The 17,966-nt window shown below is 38.0% G+C and overlaps 1 protein-coding gene across 1 annotated transcript; it reads left to right on the top strand.

Annotated features, from left to right (window-relative positions):
- Nucleotides 1-3,114: 3,114 nt before the first annotated feature.
- Nucleotides 3,115-15,580, top strand: pdk4 (pyruvate dehydrogenase kinase, isozyme 4). The gene is made up of 11 exons (XM_041809064.1): nt 3,115-3,504; nt 3,999-4,140; nt 6,614-6,685; nt 7,931-8,115; nt 8,433-8,522; nt 8,858-8,935; nt 10,155-10,231; nt 10,314-10,412; nt 10,491-10,604; nt 10,983-11,096; nt 14,117-15,580. Exons 1-11 carry the CDS (start codon nt 3,387-3,389, stop codon nt 14,252-14,254), a joined length of 1,227 nt encoding a protein of 408 aa, XP_041664998.1. The 5' UTR covers nt 3,115-3,386; the 3' UTR covers nt 14,255-15,580.
- Nucleotides 15,581-17,966: the final 2,386 nt, after the last annotated feature.

Here is a 17,966-nt window from a genome sequence, read left to right as displayed (position 1 = left end):
TGTCCATAAAGCAACAGTACTTTTACCATTCACATTTAAAGCATTATTTAAACCAAATAGAACAATTATTAAACTGTAAACACAGTGGATGACTATTTAGGCTAAAATTTTGACATGAGGGAATTATTTTGAAATCTTCACCTTTCCCATTGGGTTTCATAACCTCCTTTTTGTCAAGTAGGCCTATTTCATTAAAACATGACAACAAAATAACAGAACTGAAAAAACTAAAACTGGACCCATTTTTAACAAAAAGTTTGTGATATCTGTTGTTCCATTTTTGTGAAAGAAATGAAAAAATAAACCAAGAGCTTGTTTTTCCATTTTTTTTTTTCAAGGAGAATTTCTCCTGATTTTTGAGCCCAGTTTCAAACAGGAAATGGATCTGTCAGAAAATACACTGAGTTTAAGGAGGATTTCTTTTCTTTTTTCTTTCTTTTTTTTTAACACCAAAATCTAGGAATAGAATTATTTGAGTTGTGTCATAGCCTACAAAATCTGAATTCTCTGAAACAACTGCGGTATTTTTACATTTTCATTTAGTTTTTAATTTTTTCACGTATTTGTAACTTGAGAGCTCAAGTTTGTAATGCATTGTGACATGAATATCATTCAGTTGGCTATAAATGACATGTAAATACTGTTGAGTTTTCTAATTTGACTCATTTGTCATAATGTTTACCATTACTTTTCGATTACTTTATTTTGATTCAGCATTCCACTTTTTTAAATTTCTTTATCATCAGAAAGGTCAAACATAGTCCTCAGTCATACCATATATTTTTAGATTATCATTGAGAAGCACAGTTATTAGTCTGTCTTATTGCCTGTGATTCTGACACAACTAAACACACATAAAACACATCTAAATAATCTGCCCAAGGGCATGATGGGACACCCACACAGCCCCCCAGATTTGAAATTGAATTTGATGGAGAGTAGATCAATTGACCGTTTACAGAGCTAAATTGACACTGGTGGATCAACACTGTCGAATAACTCCAACACTGAAGAGCATTTTACCTACAATAGATGCAAAGTTATGCTTGGAGTGTAATGGAGCTACATGTGCTACTGTGTCGTCAATAGAGCTGGATACTCCCAACTAAAGACTATAGGCTTCTTATTGGATCCCACTATCATTAAAAAAAAAAAACGTACTGCTTTCAATTTCATACCCCCCACTTTGATATCCTACCTTATAAAATACACTTGCTCACACAATATACGCCTTAAAATCTGGCCTTAATTCTCATTTTAAATCATTTTATTTGTCTGTCTTCCCACCGTGTATCTTCCTTGAAACCCCATCAGGATTATCACAGCTGGGTAACTCTTTTCATATTCCTATGTCCCTTGCTTCTGCATCTTCTTGTTAAATTGTATCACTAGTATGTTATCTTCCAGTCTAGAGGGCCTGTAGCAATTTTTTCTACACTTGGTAAAGAGTTGGTTTCTGCACAACATGGTGTCATGTTCCTGTTTCAACTTGTAAAGCTGCCTACACACTGGTGAAGTTACATTAGGCCTCTAAGAGCCTATGGAGCAAAGGCCTGGATCATATATAATCCTCCAAGTACAGCACTTGGGCTAGGCAAATACACTAAAGTTCTATGTTTATTATGAGCTAAGGATACTGTCATATAGCCACCATTCAATCCTACAAAGCATCCCATTGTAATTTTTTAGCATATCAGCATATTTTGTATTTGTTAGCACAAGATAACTATTTATCATGGTTACCTCCCATCTTCTTGCTCCTCTACCACACCTCTTTAACTGAAGTCATTTTCCCAGAGAATCATGAAGAAACTTTTAAAGAGGTCTTCACCTTTTTCCCTGTCATTGTCACCTTACCATTGTACAAGTTTTTTTAATCCAACTTAGGTTTAAAAACATTATACTGTATGTTTTGTAGTTTCTTCATCAACAGAACATTCAGAAATTCTTCAGACCCCCTTAATTTCTTATGTGTCAGCCTGATGCAACAATCATTTAAATTAATTTCTTTCACTTGAAATTTAGCCCAGGGGCCTCCTGAATATTCACCTTGTTGTTTTTTGACCATTTCTGTGCAGCTTTCGCCCTAAGTTTCAGGTCATTGTCTTACAGGAAAACAAATCTTCTCCCAAGCCGTAGTTCTCTTGTAGACTGACAAAGATTGTCCTTCAGGACTTTCCAATATTTTGCTGCTTTCATTTTACCCTCTGACTTTAAAAGCCTTCCAAAGCCGGCTGCAGAGATGCACCCCCACAGCATGATGCTGCCACCACCATGCTTTTTATAGTGGGGATGGTGTGCTTAGTGATGTGCAGTGTTTGGTGTCTGTCAAACATAGCCTCTTGTCTGATGTCCAAAAAGCACCAGGATTAAATGATTGATTTAACTAAACTTCAGGGGATGTTCAGTGCCTTGGAAATGTTTTTAATCCAACTTCTGGCTTACACTTTTCAATAACCTTTTCTCTAAGTTTCTTGGGGTGTTCTTTTGGCTGCATGTTGTAATGGTAGCCAGGAATACTGATTAACTGGTGATTGGACCCTCCAAACACAGGTGTCTTTTTACAATAATCACTTGAGACACATTCACTGCACTCAGGTGATCACCATTTCTCTAACTGTTAGACTTCTGGCACCAATTTGCTGGACCTCTGTTGAATTAGGTCAGTCACTTTAAAGGGGGTGAATATTTAACCATTCACTTATTTTACATTACATATTTTTCTTTATCTAATTGACATTATTTTGTAGAAATCCGCTTTCATTTTGAAATTAGAGATTTCTTTTGTCAAAGAGGTGAAATTATATTGATTTATAAAATCAGTAAAGGGTAAAACTTGCAAGGGAGTGAATACTTTTAAGGCACTGTACTTATGCTTTACCAGACCTTCTCAGCTATACCCACATTTAAATACTCAAAGCAGCACACAAATCTTGCCCTTAATTTTCCTTGTTTTATTTCATTCGTTTTGTTTCTATTGTAAAGGATGCCATAATGATACACAAACCCCCATTTCTTCTCTCTACCACCACATACTCCTGTACCAGGGAAATCTGGTCTCTGATTGGCTGCTTTCGATGCCAATCCTTCCTTCTCCCCGCCCAACAACAACAACACGTCTCCCAGCGCTGGAAGTTGCATTTGAAGGGCATTCAACAACTTGCCGAGATGCAAGGGTACCGCACCATAAAAACCACCACAGGGCACTGGTAACTAGCATCCCGAGAGAGATGTTAGCTCGGAAAACCAGTAGTGTCCTGTAGCTACGACGTCGAGCTCTTAGCTCTGCTAGCTTAACAGTCGTCAAGGTGGAGCGTGCTGGAAGAAGAAAGGACAGTTTGTGCCTGTGAGACTCTGACCGTTGGGGTCTCTAACGGGGAGCAAACATGAAGTTCGCTCAGTTTCTGCTGAAAAATGGCTCCGCTGCTGGGATACCGAAGCAAGTGGAGAGGTTTTCCAAGTTCTCCCCCTCTCCCTTGTCTATGAAGCAATTCATTGATTTTGGTAAGTGTCTGCCTATACCATTGACTTTTTTTCCTCTTTTTTTTGGACATTGGATGTTGCTTAATTCTGTCCTCACATGGCATTACACAACTCACGTTATTATCTTTATATTGACAGCTGACGTTGTTGTACGCATTTTATCCACATACTGAACAACTACAGTATTTACTAATCTAAAATAAACATGTATGCACATTTTAGTGCAGCCACTAATTACTATTTTACAGTGTGACAGCTTTGGTTCTGGTGTCTTGCTATAAAGCAGAGTACTACAATGTCCAGCAGGAGAAAAGCCTGATCAATACATTGACTCCCCATGTGACTGCTTATTTAGCATAAAATATGCATCAGAAATGCCCCTATTTTCATTATAGCTTTCTATTTTATTTGCAGGACAGAATCCCCAACAGGATTACCATGCCCTCAAACAACCTTTCACACACTGCCTACACAAATGCAATTTTTCCCTATCTCTGTCCTTCATGTGACTGCAGGCTCGGCCAATGCATGTGAGAAGACCTCTTTTGTGTTCCTGAGGCAGGAGCTCCCTGTCAGGCTCGCCAACATCATGAAGGAAATTGATTATCTCCCTGACAAGCTCCTCGGCACTCCATCACTGAAGCTCCTCACCAGCTGGTAGGGTCTCAACACCACAGTGAAACATGGCTTTCAATGTGATTTAAAACTGTTAGGATCAACTCTTGGATGATTTGAATCTCAATTCAGTATCTCAAAAGCAATAGGAACCCTAGCACCTGTAGCCTGAGAACCAAACTGTAAGGTCAGTTGTTTTGATTTTCAATACAACCTTTTTTTTCAATACAAAAATGGGAAGAGGGTCTGATTACTTTATGAATGCACTGTAGGCTACCATCCATCCACTTGAGTATACCTCCTTTGTCTCTCTTTGACTTTCTTTTTGAGGTTCCTGCTTTTTATATGCATTTCACTCCTCCTCACCAGCATCTGGTGCAAGCCCAGAGTGACTAATGGCAACAAAACTCTCTCTCTCCCTCCGACCCAAGACAGTCAAGGTTGTAATCAAGAGGGAAAGATAAATAATAATTAGAGCAAAATTGGTGAAAAAGCCAGACTAAAAAACAGAAAGCTTTAGATGCTTACATGACCAAATACGGGCACACAGCTTGATGTTCACGTGCCAGATAGAGATGACACAGTTAAGCTAGCAGATGTACAACACATAACACTACATAAAATGTGCAAACCAACGTCCATGTTTGGGGGTCAAACCAATGAACTGTATGGTTTTATAACCTATATAACTACGTAAATATAATCATACAATATAAATAAACTCTAGCTGTGTTACAAGATCTAAGTGTAAAACCTCGCCTCTGCAGCAGCTGCAGCCCCTCAGACTGGTTGCTGCTGACTGAGAGCCAAACTTTAAGGTCAGTTATTATTCAATTCATTTCAGTAAAGCAAGTACTGGTTGTTATGAGACACTGTGCACCGGTTTAGCTCAGTGGGTAGAGGGGCCATTTATACACATAGGCTGTGATCCTCAATATGCTAGTTGCGGGATTGATTGGCACCTACTTGGTGCAGGTCTTTTCCCACTTTCTCCCCAGATTTCCTGTCTCTCTTCAGTTGTCCTGTCTCAATAAAAAGACAAAAAAGCCCCCCATTGTCATTGATTGTTATGGAGCTGTAGTTTTTGGATCCTATAAACCATCTTGTTGTATCTCAGTCCAGCTTTTACAAGACATAAAGACGTATGACACTTGAATGACACATGAATTTCAGTTGTCCGTCACAGATCTACAGATTTTGACATGATGAAAATACTGCTGTTGTAGTTGTCCGAGTTCATCTGAGGTTTAAATATGCGTCAGAGCCCCTCCTTACTCGCTCAGCTGCTCTCTGTGCATTCGCTGGCTGTTTGCCATTGATCTCCAAACAAGCTTTGCAGTCTGATCATTGTTAGAATTTACTAGAGGCTGATGTACTGCATGGGCGATCTTAAAGTCCCTGATTCCATGACAGTACATTATACTTATGTAACAGGCCCTTATAGATGTGTATATTCTTCAGTTTCAGTGTACCATAAAGATGCAGCATGTTTGTGTTCACAACTCTCGGACCGTTAAGAGTACAGCTGGTGTAAATCAGCGTGACAACACATGATGTTTCTTTAAGGTAGAAGGCATTAAACGCTGAGGGTGTGGTTGAGTTCAGGGGTGTAAGTGTAGAAGAGATGGTAAGCACTTTTCTTCTTCTTCATTTTCAGTCGTCATAATGAGACAATGACAAAGCACTCCGTGGACGTGCAGTATGTGACACGGTTGGAAATCCTGTCTTTTACCCTCAGTTGGCACTGGGTGTGTACAGTAAAGAATAAGAGCCAGAGCTACAGACTAGCTGTGGGAGAGCTCAACCATAGCATTATGATTCTTTTTGGTTTCTAAGTCTAGTTAACAGACAGGTCATCACCCCACCCCCTACTCTTTTCACAACAGCCACATGAATATCTATATTTGGAAATGCACTTCTTTCTCTTCTCATTGCCGCTTCTCTTTTGGACACCAGGAAAAAAAGAGTTCATCTATCACTTTCTAGACTTGTTGACAAGCAGAGCGACCTCCTTAAATTCTTTGGCAACCTTATGAATTTGGCAGCTGCAGAGCTGTTTATTCCAAGGTGTATGTGTGAACGACAAGCCGTGATCTAAAGTTTGAGAGCATAAGGTCATTTGAGGGACAAAAGAAGCTAACGTGCAGGACTCAAAGCCACAAACACTGCTGTCACCTTTCACCCAGTTTTTCTGCAGCGGCACAGGCAGCACTGTGGCAGTCTGATTCAATGAGCTCAGCTCTGAGTTGGCCACATCCTCTAAACTGTAGATAAAGTATGTGATTGAACACAGTAGTTCTTATCTTTAGAGGGGGTAGTGTCATACTTAGCATGTGGAAATTATTGAAGCAATATTACACACTTGGTAAACATATTAGTTTTGCTTTAAACAAAGTTTTCTTGAATGTAATCACAAGAAATACTGGTACTGGGGCTGCTTTGTCATTCTGTTAGTAACTAAAGATGAGCTGTGACCTACATTTTCTTTTCAAATGTGCCCTTTTGTGTCCAACAGGTATTCGCAGAGTTTGTTGGAGATTGTAGATTTTTTAGAAAAGGATCCAGATGATAGGGAAGTCCTAACAAAGTAAGTATTCACACATATTTTCCAGTACATACTTTATGCTGAGACTGTGTTGAGCCTGTTAAGTCCCGAAGATTGCCTCTGTCTAGTCAGTTTTTTCAGTAACTGTTCCTGTTTGATCATTACTTAGCAACTGCCAACACTAGGCTGCTAATTCTGTATTTGTTAACCACTTCTTTCCAACCACAAACTGCAATGCTGAGATTTCCCTCAAGTGTGATCAGCCTCACAAACAAGCCTGAAAAACTAAAGCACATTTTAAAAAGTTCACTTACCTTGTTGTTCAGCCACAGTAATTCACTGACAGATTCAAAGAAATGCCATTATTTACAGTGTTGCTCCAAAAGCTTGGTCCTGATAATACTCCACTAATGGCAAAATCCATTATGTCCCACCTTAGTGCAGTTTAGCAATGACTGAGCAGTAATTCTTGTAAATTCAGAGAAAGTAATCTTATTTATTCAGCCTGCATTTTTTTGTTGCTTTGCTGTATGAATATACTTGAACACCTTGTTCTTTACACATTCACACTTGAAAAATTACTATTATTAATAAGGCCGTTGCAGGTTCACATGGATACTGAGTATGAGAGCTGAACGATTTGGAAAAATAATCTTATTGCAAATTTTTTAACCAATATTGCAAATTTGATATGCAATTATTTCTTAAGTTCCTCATCTTTTTTATTTTTTAACAAGCAATTAATGATTCTATATTATAACCAACACTATATAATACTAAACTAGGGCTATACAACTTGAAATAATATGTAATTTTGATAATTTTGACTCTTATTGCAAATTGGATATGAATCGTTGTATTGAAGAGAGTGATCATCTTTATGTAATTACCAAAAATAGATAAATTTGGATTTTTTGTAAACTGTTCTAAAAAAGGGCACTTACATAATTATTATTATGGAGAAAATGGAGAAAAAAGTGTTCAACCCATGTCCTTCTAAATTGATTTGAGCTCAGCGAATGGGTCGTTAGGTTGGTCCAAAGCAGTATTAGTTTTGGCAGCTGTTTTAAATTTTAGTTTCAGTCTTTAAATGAAATGCATTTTAGTTTTAGTCACATTTTAGTCATTTCAACCCTTTTTAGTTTTAGTCTAGTTTTAGTCTAGTTTTAGTCGACAAAAACTCAAAACATTTTTGTCTTTAAGACATTTTAATATCAGTTGATTTTTTTTTTCAATATCATGGAAGTTTAAAATTCTGGTAATTTGATAACCTAACCCTCTCCTCAGTTTCACACAGACTCTTGTGAACGTTCGAAACCGGCACAACGATGTGGTGCCCACCATGGCTCAGGGTGTGGTGGAGTACAAGGAGGCCTTTGGTGTGGACCCGGTCACCAACCAGAACGTCCAGTACTTCCTGGATCGCTTCTACATGAGCCGCATCTCCACACGCATGCTCATGAACCAGCACAGTCAGTATAGCACTCTGTGATTGACTGTGAGTTAATCAACACAGTTCCTCACACTCAAAGATTAAGTCATCAAATGAAACTCAGTGCTGAAGATGCACATCTTGTATTTTATAGTCTGTTTGTCTTCAGTGTCACATTATCGGCAGCAAACGTTCAGCTTTCTTTATTTAACATTTCTAACTGCAGTGAACTCAGTGAACTTGATATCTACTTTATATTTAATTGAACATTAACAAATTTACAGCTATAGACAGTGAGTTGTGTCCAGATATATGTGTGTTATGAGTCACTTAAATTTGTTGTGTTGTTCTCTGTAGCGTTAATCTTTGAAGGCAGTGTGAACCCAGCCCATCCCAAACACATCGGCAGCATTGACCCCAGCTGTGACGTTGTGGAGGTCATAAAAGGTAATAAGTGATCATGCTGCTGTTTACACACACGCATGCACACAAATGCTGGATATGTTATCTGCTTTCTCGACTGTTTGTTTGTACGGATTCCTGACCATTTGACCCTTTATAATCAGATATTTTTAGAGTTGGCATACTGGAGGAAGTAAGTGAAAACATACCCTCATGGCTGTTAAAGAATTTGTTTTGCATATTGTGGAAAGAAGTTCACTAAAAGTCAAAAAACTAAGTTCACTTGTGTTGCTCTCCAGTCAGGATTATTTCTTTGTAGCATTTATTTCTCATTGTAGAAAGTAACCTTTGATGTTTTTTCTTTTTTTTTCCCTTCATAGATGCCTATGAGAGATCAAAGATGTTGTGTGAGCAGTATTACTTGACCTCTCCTGATATGGAGATTAAAGAAGTTAATGGTAAGTCATACAAAACAACCAGTGGGTTTCTATTTGGGGATATTTCTGTTTTTCTTATCTTTGTTCAGCTTCACCTTTATACACTTAAAGGACAGAAGTATTGTCCTGTAATGACATTGTCTTCAAATACATGTTATAAGGAGTGCCCCCCCCCCCTTTTGCAGCTATAACAACCTCCACTCTTCTTGGAAGGTTTTTCGCAACATTTTGGAGTGTCTGCGTGGGAATTTGTGCCCATTCATTCTGTAGAGCATTTATGAGGTTCAGGCACTGATGTTGGACAAGAGGGCCTAGCTCGCAGTCTCTGTTCCAGTTCATCCCAAAGGGGCTCGATGTGGTTGAGGTCAGGTCTCTTTGCAAGCCAAGTTCTTCCACACTGAACTCATCAAACCATGTCTTTTTAGTCCTTGCTTTGTGCACTGGAATACAGTTATGTTGGAATAGGAAAAGGCCTTCCCCAAACTGTTGCCACTGAGTTGGAAGCATAGTATTGTCCAAAATGTCTTGGTATGCTGAAGCATTAAGATTGGCCCTCACTGGGCTAATCTTGGGCCTAGCCCAAACCCTGAAAAACAGCCCCATACCATTATCCCTCCTCCATCAAACTTCACAGTTGGCACAATGCAGTCAGGCAGGTAACGTTCCCCCTGCATCCAGTGAACCAAGACTCACCAGTCTGGCTTTTCCTTTATGTGGTTCTCATTTCTTTCTTGAATTAAGGCTAATTTTAAGTACAGTTACTACTGAGGAAAGTAGCTTACACAATAGCTTACACAATTGACAGTTGGACAACCTTCAAACATTTTACAACATATGTCTAACATATAAAAAAGGACTGTAATGCTGTATACACTCAGAGATGAGGTTATGTACTAGAAAAAACGAGTTGGTTATTGCTTAAGTTCGTCCGTAAATCTTCCTTAATTACATTTAATTAAATCAGTCACATGTTCTGGTGCCTCTGATTTAAACTACATATTTTTACAGCATGTTCTTGATGACTACATAATAAATCTAAATAAAAGTGGGTTTTTTGCCTTTTAAGGTCAAGAGTTGCTCTAATCTTTGTATCAGCTGATGTCTAAAAGGATTGTCTTGCCTCAGTGCAGAGTTAACTTTTTCAGCAGTTTTGTTTAGCATGCATATGTCAGACAGGTCTGCCCTCATTGGTCTGACTTTCGGTGAGGGTTTCAGGCTCATACATATTTGTCTTCCACAGCTAAAAACCCTGGACATCCTCTTCACATCGTCTATGTGCCATCCCATCTCTACCACATGCTGTTTGAGCTTTTTAAGGTATAGTACACAATGAGCCTGAATATTACCCCATGCATGCCGATTTGTCAATTTTTAATCCACTGCTTACTTTCTCTGTTAGAATGCCATGAGAGCAACAGTAGAGACCCATGAAACCAGCCTCACACTGCCTCCGATCAAAGTGCAAGTTTCTCTGGGTAGTGAAGACCTCACTATCAAGGTACAAGAGGACTTGGGAGTAAAGGCTTTCCAGTGAGATTACTATTGTTAATCTAACATCTCTCTCCTTTGTTCTCAGATGTCTGACAAAGGAGGCGGAGTTCCAATGAGGAAGATTGAGCGTCTGTTCAGCTACATGTACTCCACAGCTCCCAGTCCAGTCCATGCAGATAACTCTCGTAATGCACCACTGGTGAGGATAAACCTGTTATACTCCACTGCTCTAGTCTTTAGTGGCAGCCAGTACAAAATGTGCTCATTGATTTTAGATTTTAAACATAAGCAGCTGGGTGGAAACATGTTTCTGTGCTGTTTCAGATTTAAAGTAAACAGAAGTGTTATCGCCCCATGTTAAACAGAGACTCACACTGACAGGCATGGTTGCAAATTATCTTATTACAAAGAGGAATGCAGTCAGCAACATTTCATTGAGTTAAACTGTAACCACATGACAAACTGAAGCAACTGTGTGGTATCTACTTCATTTACAGTGTTGTAACATGGTAGACACTAGCTCATTATTCTGAAAATTATTACAACAAGCTCCATTATTTATCCTTTTCTTATTCAGGCTGGTTTTGGCTACGGCCTCCCGATATCCCGGTTGTACGCCAAGTATTTCCAGGGGGACCTGCAGCTGTATTCTATGGAGGGCTACGGCACCTCGGCTGTCATATACTTAAAGGTGAGGAAAACACTATCTTCATTGTTGTCCTCATATGGCCATATAGCATTCCAAATAAACACATTGCAGAGTTGTTTTAATTGCAATAATTATGAAAAAAAAAATTGGATTTAAAAAAATGCAATGCTTTCTCAGCAGCAAGCATACTTTTCAGCTATGAGAAGCAGGTCTTAGTATATTAGTTATAATAGACATGCTTACACGTCATTTTAATGTGAACAGATGAAGCTAATATGAGCTGTCAGTTACCCACAGATTAATTGGTGCCAGTTCAGCGGTTAAAAAAATCAAGGAGCACACCTCTGTTTTTCTAAATCGATGATAGAATTTGGTTGTTAAATTTCATATATTCTCTAGAGGGAATACAGTATGCTTCTGTAAAAAAAGTTTCAAATAGGTACAAACTACAGGTAAATGTATCTGAAATGTGCAAGGTTGCTATTACGATTCCAGATTTGTAATCTTTGATACAATATTAACTACCTGCCACATGGACTGTCTGGTTTCACTGATCCATTGTATGGAAAATGGCTCACATACATCTGGGAAACACCTCATACACAGTGTTTGGAAAGGGCAGAACCTTTCACAATAAGGGAGTCTATGTCACATTCACTCATTCAGAGCAACAAAACATGACGCCCCAGGGGATAAACTGCATAATGCAAGCTCAGCAGGTAGCCATAATCTTTATTTATCAGTGAAGCCAGTTGGTAAATCAATCTCTTGTCCAAGCTGGTCAGAAGAGCAAAAACATCTTTTGCATCAAGAAAAGCTTTCAATGCAATTCTTTGCTGCATCCATACTAGTCTTTTTACCTGTTACTATTGTTTACCATTTTGCAGTACAACTAAACCACATCCATCGCTACTGCACCATTCCCCTCAAAAGACCTTCATAGGTCCTAGCTATCTTCTGACCAGGAATAATTGAAGCTTTGCAAGGTGGATCTGCTTTATGATAGACATGAAATCTAGCCAGTTATTAGCTTTGTAAGGCTACAATACTAGTAAAAATCGAGTAATGATGATACCTGTTCTGATATTATGGCAAGAATAGAATAGAATAGAATTCCAAGACAATAGTGAAAAGTTTTCTGTTTCTGTTTTGAAATTTCCCTTTGTGGGACTAATAAAGAAATATCTTATCTTATCTTATCTTATCTTTCAGGTTACCAGTGATTGCAAACAAATTCCTACCCACTGTCTAAATTCTTCAAAAACATTTCAGTACTGAAACATTGCCATCCTGTTTGTGCATTTCAGACTGCTTTCCCGTTTTCTCTCTCAACAGCTAATAATATGGCTTTCTTTTAAGTTTTGGCACCTTTGGATACAATCAGTCGTTAAAGAACAGAAATTGTATAGTTTTGAAATGCAACATCACTATATCAAATATTTGACAACATGATAAATACTTCAAGTTCAGGATGCTTCACTGGCATGACAGGTTACAACCACTGATGGGATATATTGAAAAAGGTCTCTGCACACCTGAATGTGTGAGGAGTACGTCGGAAAAGGATAAATCTTACAAAAATTCAGAAAAGCTTATGGAAACTGTCTCCTTTTGAGCTATTATTTATTGAAATGCATAATGTTTTGATCTAATCAACCTCCATCAGGTATGATTTATAATTCTTAACAACAATTGTTGCAAAAGCAAAATAATTAAAACAATCAACAAGATTTTACAAACATAAAGCACAAAATACCTGACAATTATTTTAAGTTTTAATATTTCTATACACCTAAATGCATACACACAGGGCTTGACTCCTGTCAGCTAACCAAATGCAGGTGGATTTCAGCTGTTGCAGTGCAGTGACTCCCACTACCCACTTCACGGGCTAAATTTATCGCTGACACATCCTGTGCTTTATGCTAACTGGGCTTAACTGTTAGTGCCAGTGTTTCTGAACACTGTTTCACTGGTAGATGCTTTTTGCAATTAAGCTTTTTTGCACATGAAGGGGTCAGTTTTCCCACAATAAATGTGGAGTGCTAGATTTGAGCCCACTTTCTTTTGGACCACAAACTTTGTACTATTTTTTCATCCATATTTTGTCATCCACAAACTAACAAAGTTGGAAGTACAGTGTTTATTCACATTTCAAAAGATTGAAGATCTTGTTCAGTTAATTTTAGCATGCCATAGTCAACCTTAATCACGTCAAATGTTATTTCCCACTAGAAAATAGTGGCTAGGGAAAATTCAGAGGGGCTAGTAACTTTGGAAAACTTCTAGCCACAGTAGCTGATGAGCAAAAAAGTTAATATTAAGCCCTGTATATAGTTATACTCCTGTAGATACTATAAATATTCAGAGAGTATGAATTTAAACTCTTTTCTGTACCACTTATCCAGTTTAGGGTCGCAGGGGGGCTCAAGCTTGTCCCAGCTGTCATTTGGCAAAAGGCAGGGTAAGACCTGGACTGGTCGCCAGTCAATCGCAGGGCTGACATAAGCAACCAGACACGCTTAGACTCCTCGGATCTACAGCCAATTTAGAGTCACCAAGTAACTTTAAGCTGGTGTACACTGTGCGATTTCAAGCCGGCCATACGACAGTCGTGGCAGAATGCCAACTTGTACTGTGCATCTGAACCAATTATGACGCACGACCATTGCACACGATTTATGCGCTGACATTACACGGTCCGATGGTCGTCCCGGAGCAGAGTGCTTACACTGTACAAGTGAAGTCAGACTGTGACAGAAATTTGTGGAGTGTCTTTTTAAAAAGTCCCACACACTGAAGGTGAAGTGTTTCCTGTCATATTCTCTCACTCTCCCTCTTTCATTTTTGTGTCCACACACATAAGATGTCCGAAACAGCCTGAAAAGCAAAGCTGGCATATAACAAAACACATACAGTTACTTTCAACCTCACACACTGGGTCAGCTAAGTTGTGGCAAACCCTGTTTGTCTTAAGTAATGAACAAGTTTTTAAGTTTTGAATGAGAGACATACTTGATCTGACTTCAGCCTAATTAGTTTTATTCTCTTCTGTATCTAAGGCCTTGTCGTCAGAGTCCGTGGAGAGACTTCCAGTTTTCAACAAGTCTGCTTTACGGCATTACCAGACCAGCACAGAGGCCGACGACTGGTGCATGCCCAGCAAGGATCCAAAGAAGCTGGGCAAGTATGAGAGGTGATGGTGGACTCCAAGCGAAAGAGAAATTCATAAAAGAATAAAAGGATGAAGAAGAGGACGGTCCCTGCTGGAGGCAGAGTGAACTTGTTATGAGCAGAAGAAGGTGTTTGCTGGACCCAGACTGGTTTTTAACAGATTCCTGCATCAGAATGAACATTACTGCCAGACTTCAGGCCATTTTAACTCAGCAGATTCTCACCACTTCACTGTATGATGATTTCAAGGTGCTAATGCTTAAATTAATATTTATCTCTTAACGTCTCACACATTACACTCAGTTTTTTTTTCAGGATTTCACTGTGAAAGAAGTACCATGCTGTGCTTTAGCTGCTTTTCTGTGCATTTTTTCCAGTCATTTAACTTTACAATCTTAAAGCTGACAATTGTCATTGGTTATTAATAATACTGCTTTCTTTTCTATCTTTTGCATCCAAAGTCAGATAAAGAGGGTTAATTTGTTCACATCCGTGTTTCAGTGTTTTATAACTTGCAGGATTGCTTCATACAGAACTAATACTTTCCAGAGCTGTTCTCAGAAGCTCTATGGGAAATGCTTGCTCTGGTTTGCATTGCTTAGTGTACAAATATTTTTATTTGATGATATCAGTGAAAGATCAAGTCTATTTTTAGTTTTTAAGCTTCTTTTGTATAAAATAAACAAATTGTCATCCTCTGAAAGAGGATTCTGCATGTCAGTAAATCTACCTACTGTGTGCCTTAACCTTCATTACAGATAAGCTAAAATCATTTTGTAAGTTGGATTATTTTAAAATGTGCTCAGATGTGTTGGCATGCTATGGAGTTCTTATGAAGCCGTGCCTTTATGGAGAAAGTTCATTGCTAAAACATAGTATTGCTACATATTTAATGATTATATTGTAATAAAATCCAAGCTAACCTCGACCTTCACAGCAATATTCCTCTGTTGAACATGATGTTAAAGGTTAATACAGCCTTTAAAAGTGACATCCTCTGTTTTTAAATATCTATGCATGTGTTGTATGTTTAAAGGTGTGAAATGTTGAATATCTCTCTGCAGTTCTATTATCCACATAGATCACCACAGATAGGCCAGAGAAAGCCATATACACGCTTTATGATCAAACTAATATTGACTTTCCTGTATATAACTAATTTATGCGTAAATGTCATTGAGTTTTACTTTGAGAACTTTTTCAGTCAAAAGTAACTCCATTCAGATTTGTGAAGTGTCTCACATTTTTGATGTATAAACCTCATTCACAGACAGATCAGTGCTGTACTGACGCTGTGGTTCACCACTGAAAAGACCAGCGAATGTAGAAAATAAACATTTCATGACACTTTATATTTCTTGTGCAGTACTTTCCATGTTTAACCATACATGCAGTAGTTTGTTGTCTTAGTTTCTGTGATTTAATGACAAATATCAGTCAGTTTTCAGATATGAAACTGTCCTCATGCTGCTCTGTTCTCAGCCCTCTCTCTACAGCTTGTTTTAGGAAACTCTGCTTTGTTTGTCTGTCACCCACAGACACAGTCCAGTGACTCTTCATGGACTGACGCCAATATGGGACAGGACTAGGCTGGCCTGCTCTTGTTTTGCCCTTCCATGAGCATGCTCAACCGTTTTATCCACACTTTCCCTTCAAAATCTTGTTCTCAGTTTTTCTCCAGTGTCTTCGGCAGCATTAGAACAAGTGAGCTTTTTGAAACAATTTCTCAGACGTGAAAGGAGAAGACATGAGAACAATAGCTGGCTTCCAGTTCTGACACAGTATTTGGTGTTTTATCTAGATTGAGTCATTTTAACAGCACATCATCCACAAGGAAACATAAAATGTGTTTTTTAACCATCTGGATACTAAACCCACAGTGTTTTACACCAACAGGACTTCATGATCACGTTAAGACTCAGATAAAAGTGAAGGGAGTTCAAGGAAAGTTTGAACTAATGTGACATTTGTATATGATTTAAAAGTAGCAGCTTCCAAATGTATAGGCTGGTGCTCTCTGGTGGGCCCTACAGGTGGGCTGTAAGATGTCATTTACAATAAATAAAAACCATATACCTAATTAAAAAAAATAAAATTAGGTTTGAAATCATAATAAAATAATCACAGTCGAATGTTTTAACTTCCTTGCCAATTTTTCACCATTTATTTTGTATGATGTGTAGAACCAGTGTCATGGATTAACTGGTGACACTGTTAAATATTCTACTTAGGCTGATCATGATATTAATAAATCATCAGTTGCATTAGAGATGTTTATGAAAGCATTTGTAGGGTCACAGAGTTTATTTAAAATGATACATATTTAAACAATATTGAGCTGACTGTGGAGATGCAGGTTTAAAACATAAACACTAAGGGCTCAGGGCTTCCTATTCATTTTTGGCTGACCTCTAAGGTTAGCTCTACAGATGGCTCTGTCTGTGACTGAGTGCCTGAGTGAGTGCCTGAGTCCTTTTTACTAGAACTGCACCACATTTCTGTATTACATAAATAATTAAAACACCACTATAAGCTTTTCATGTTGGGAAAGATCTGGATCATATGGTTCAGTTTAGCAAGAAGGGACGGCTCTTTTGGCCCCAAAAGGCTCACCGTTCGGCCCCACTTAGTCTCTGAAATTACAGAAATTTTACACTTGACCCATGATTGATTAAACAGTATGTTATTGTTATTTTTTCAAAAACTGTTGCACTAAATCTTTTTGTTTTCAGAACAGCAAAAATTTTAGCTAATTCTTCATAAAAAAAAATATAATTTTTCAAGTTCAGCTACGGGTTGCACCAGCTGTGCATAAGTTCAAACGTAGCCTATTTTGAACATAAGTTCTTACTATAATCTCCTAACATTTAAGGTGTTGCACCAGATATGATAGTTTCAACGTAAGCCTAAGTCAGTAACTAAAAAAGGCAAATACCAGCAGATATCAAAACTTCTATTCCTGATACTGATATCAGACCGATAATACCATGCATCTCAAGAAACCTCTACAGGTTACTCAGAAACAATAGGAAATATTGTTGCCAATTTGTCCTTTTAACCCTTTAAAGCCTGATACCTCAAATAATAACCAGAAAATTCATTTTTTTGGAAATGTGGAAATGAGATGTTTATTTAACTGAAATCCAGAAATAGAAATAAGTCCACACAATTTCACATACATCTTTTGTACCACATTTGATATGTTAGGAATTTTTTGAAACTGATAATCCACTGGAGAGCATTTTTTTTAGAAAATTGTTAATCATTTTGATTAGATAGAGGTTTCAAAAAGTGCATATCAAATATGATACAATTAGCTTTAAAGGGTTAAAGAATGTAACTGTGGTCTGAAAAAAGCTTTGTGCTTTCACTTCATGACTTCTAGAGCAGCTCAGAAGTCGACCGACTCTGTTATGTCCTGTAACTGGTAGCAAGCATGCTCTCATTCAAGCCTGCTTATATATTAGAATGGATTACAATCACAGAAGCGGCGGCTTGTCAACTTCCTCGTGTTTCCCTTGTTCTGTCTGTTTTTTTCAGGACTTAATATTGACCTGTTTAAGATCAAATTAAACCTTAACCTTGATAATCAATGTAATATTGTATTACTTTGTACAGTGTTTAATAATCAAATCTGTAGAATCTGTAGCCTGGAGGATACTGGGTTCAAAATGACTAATTCTAACCAAAAGTATTGAAAATAAAATTAAAAAACTGTTCAAATGCACAAAGACCGCA

The sequence above is a fragment of the Cheilinus undulatus genome, linkage group 16 (genome assembly GCF_018320785.1).
Source record: "Cheilinus undulatus linkage group 16, ASM1832078v1, whole genome shotgun sequence".
NCBI lineage: Eukaryota > Metazoa > Chordata > Actinopteri > Labriformes > Labridae > Cheilinus > Cheilinus undulatus.
Note: the sequence above shows the minus strand (reverse complement) of the source record. Positions and strands in the feature narration are given on the sequence as shown.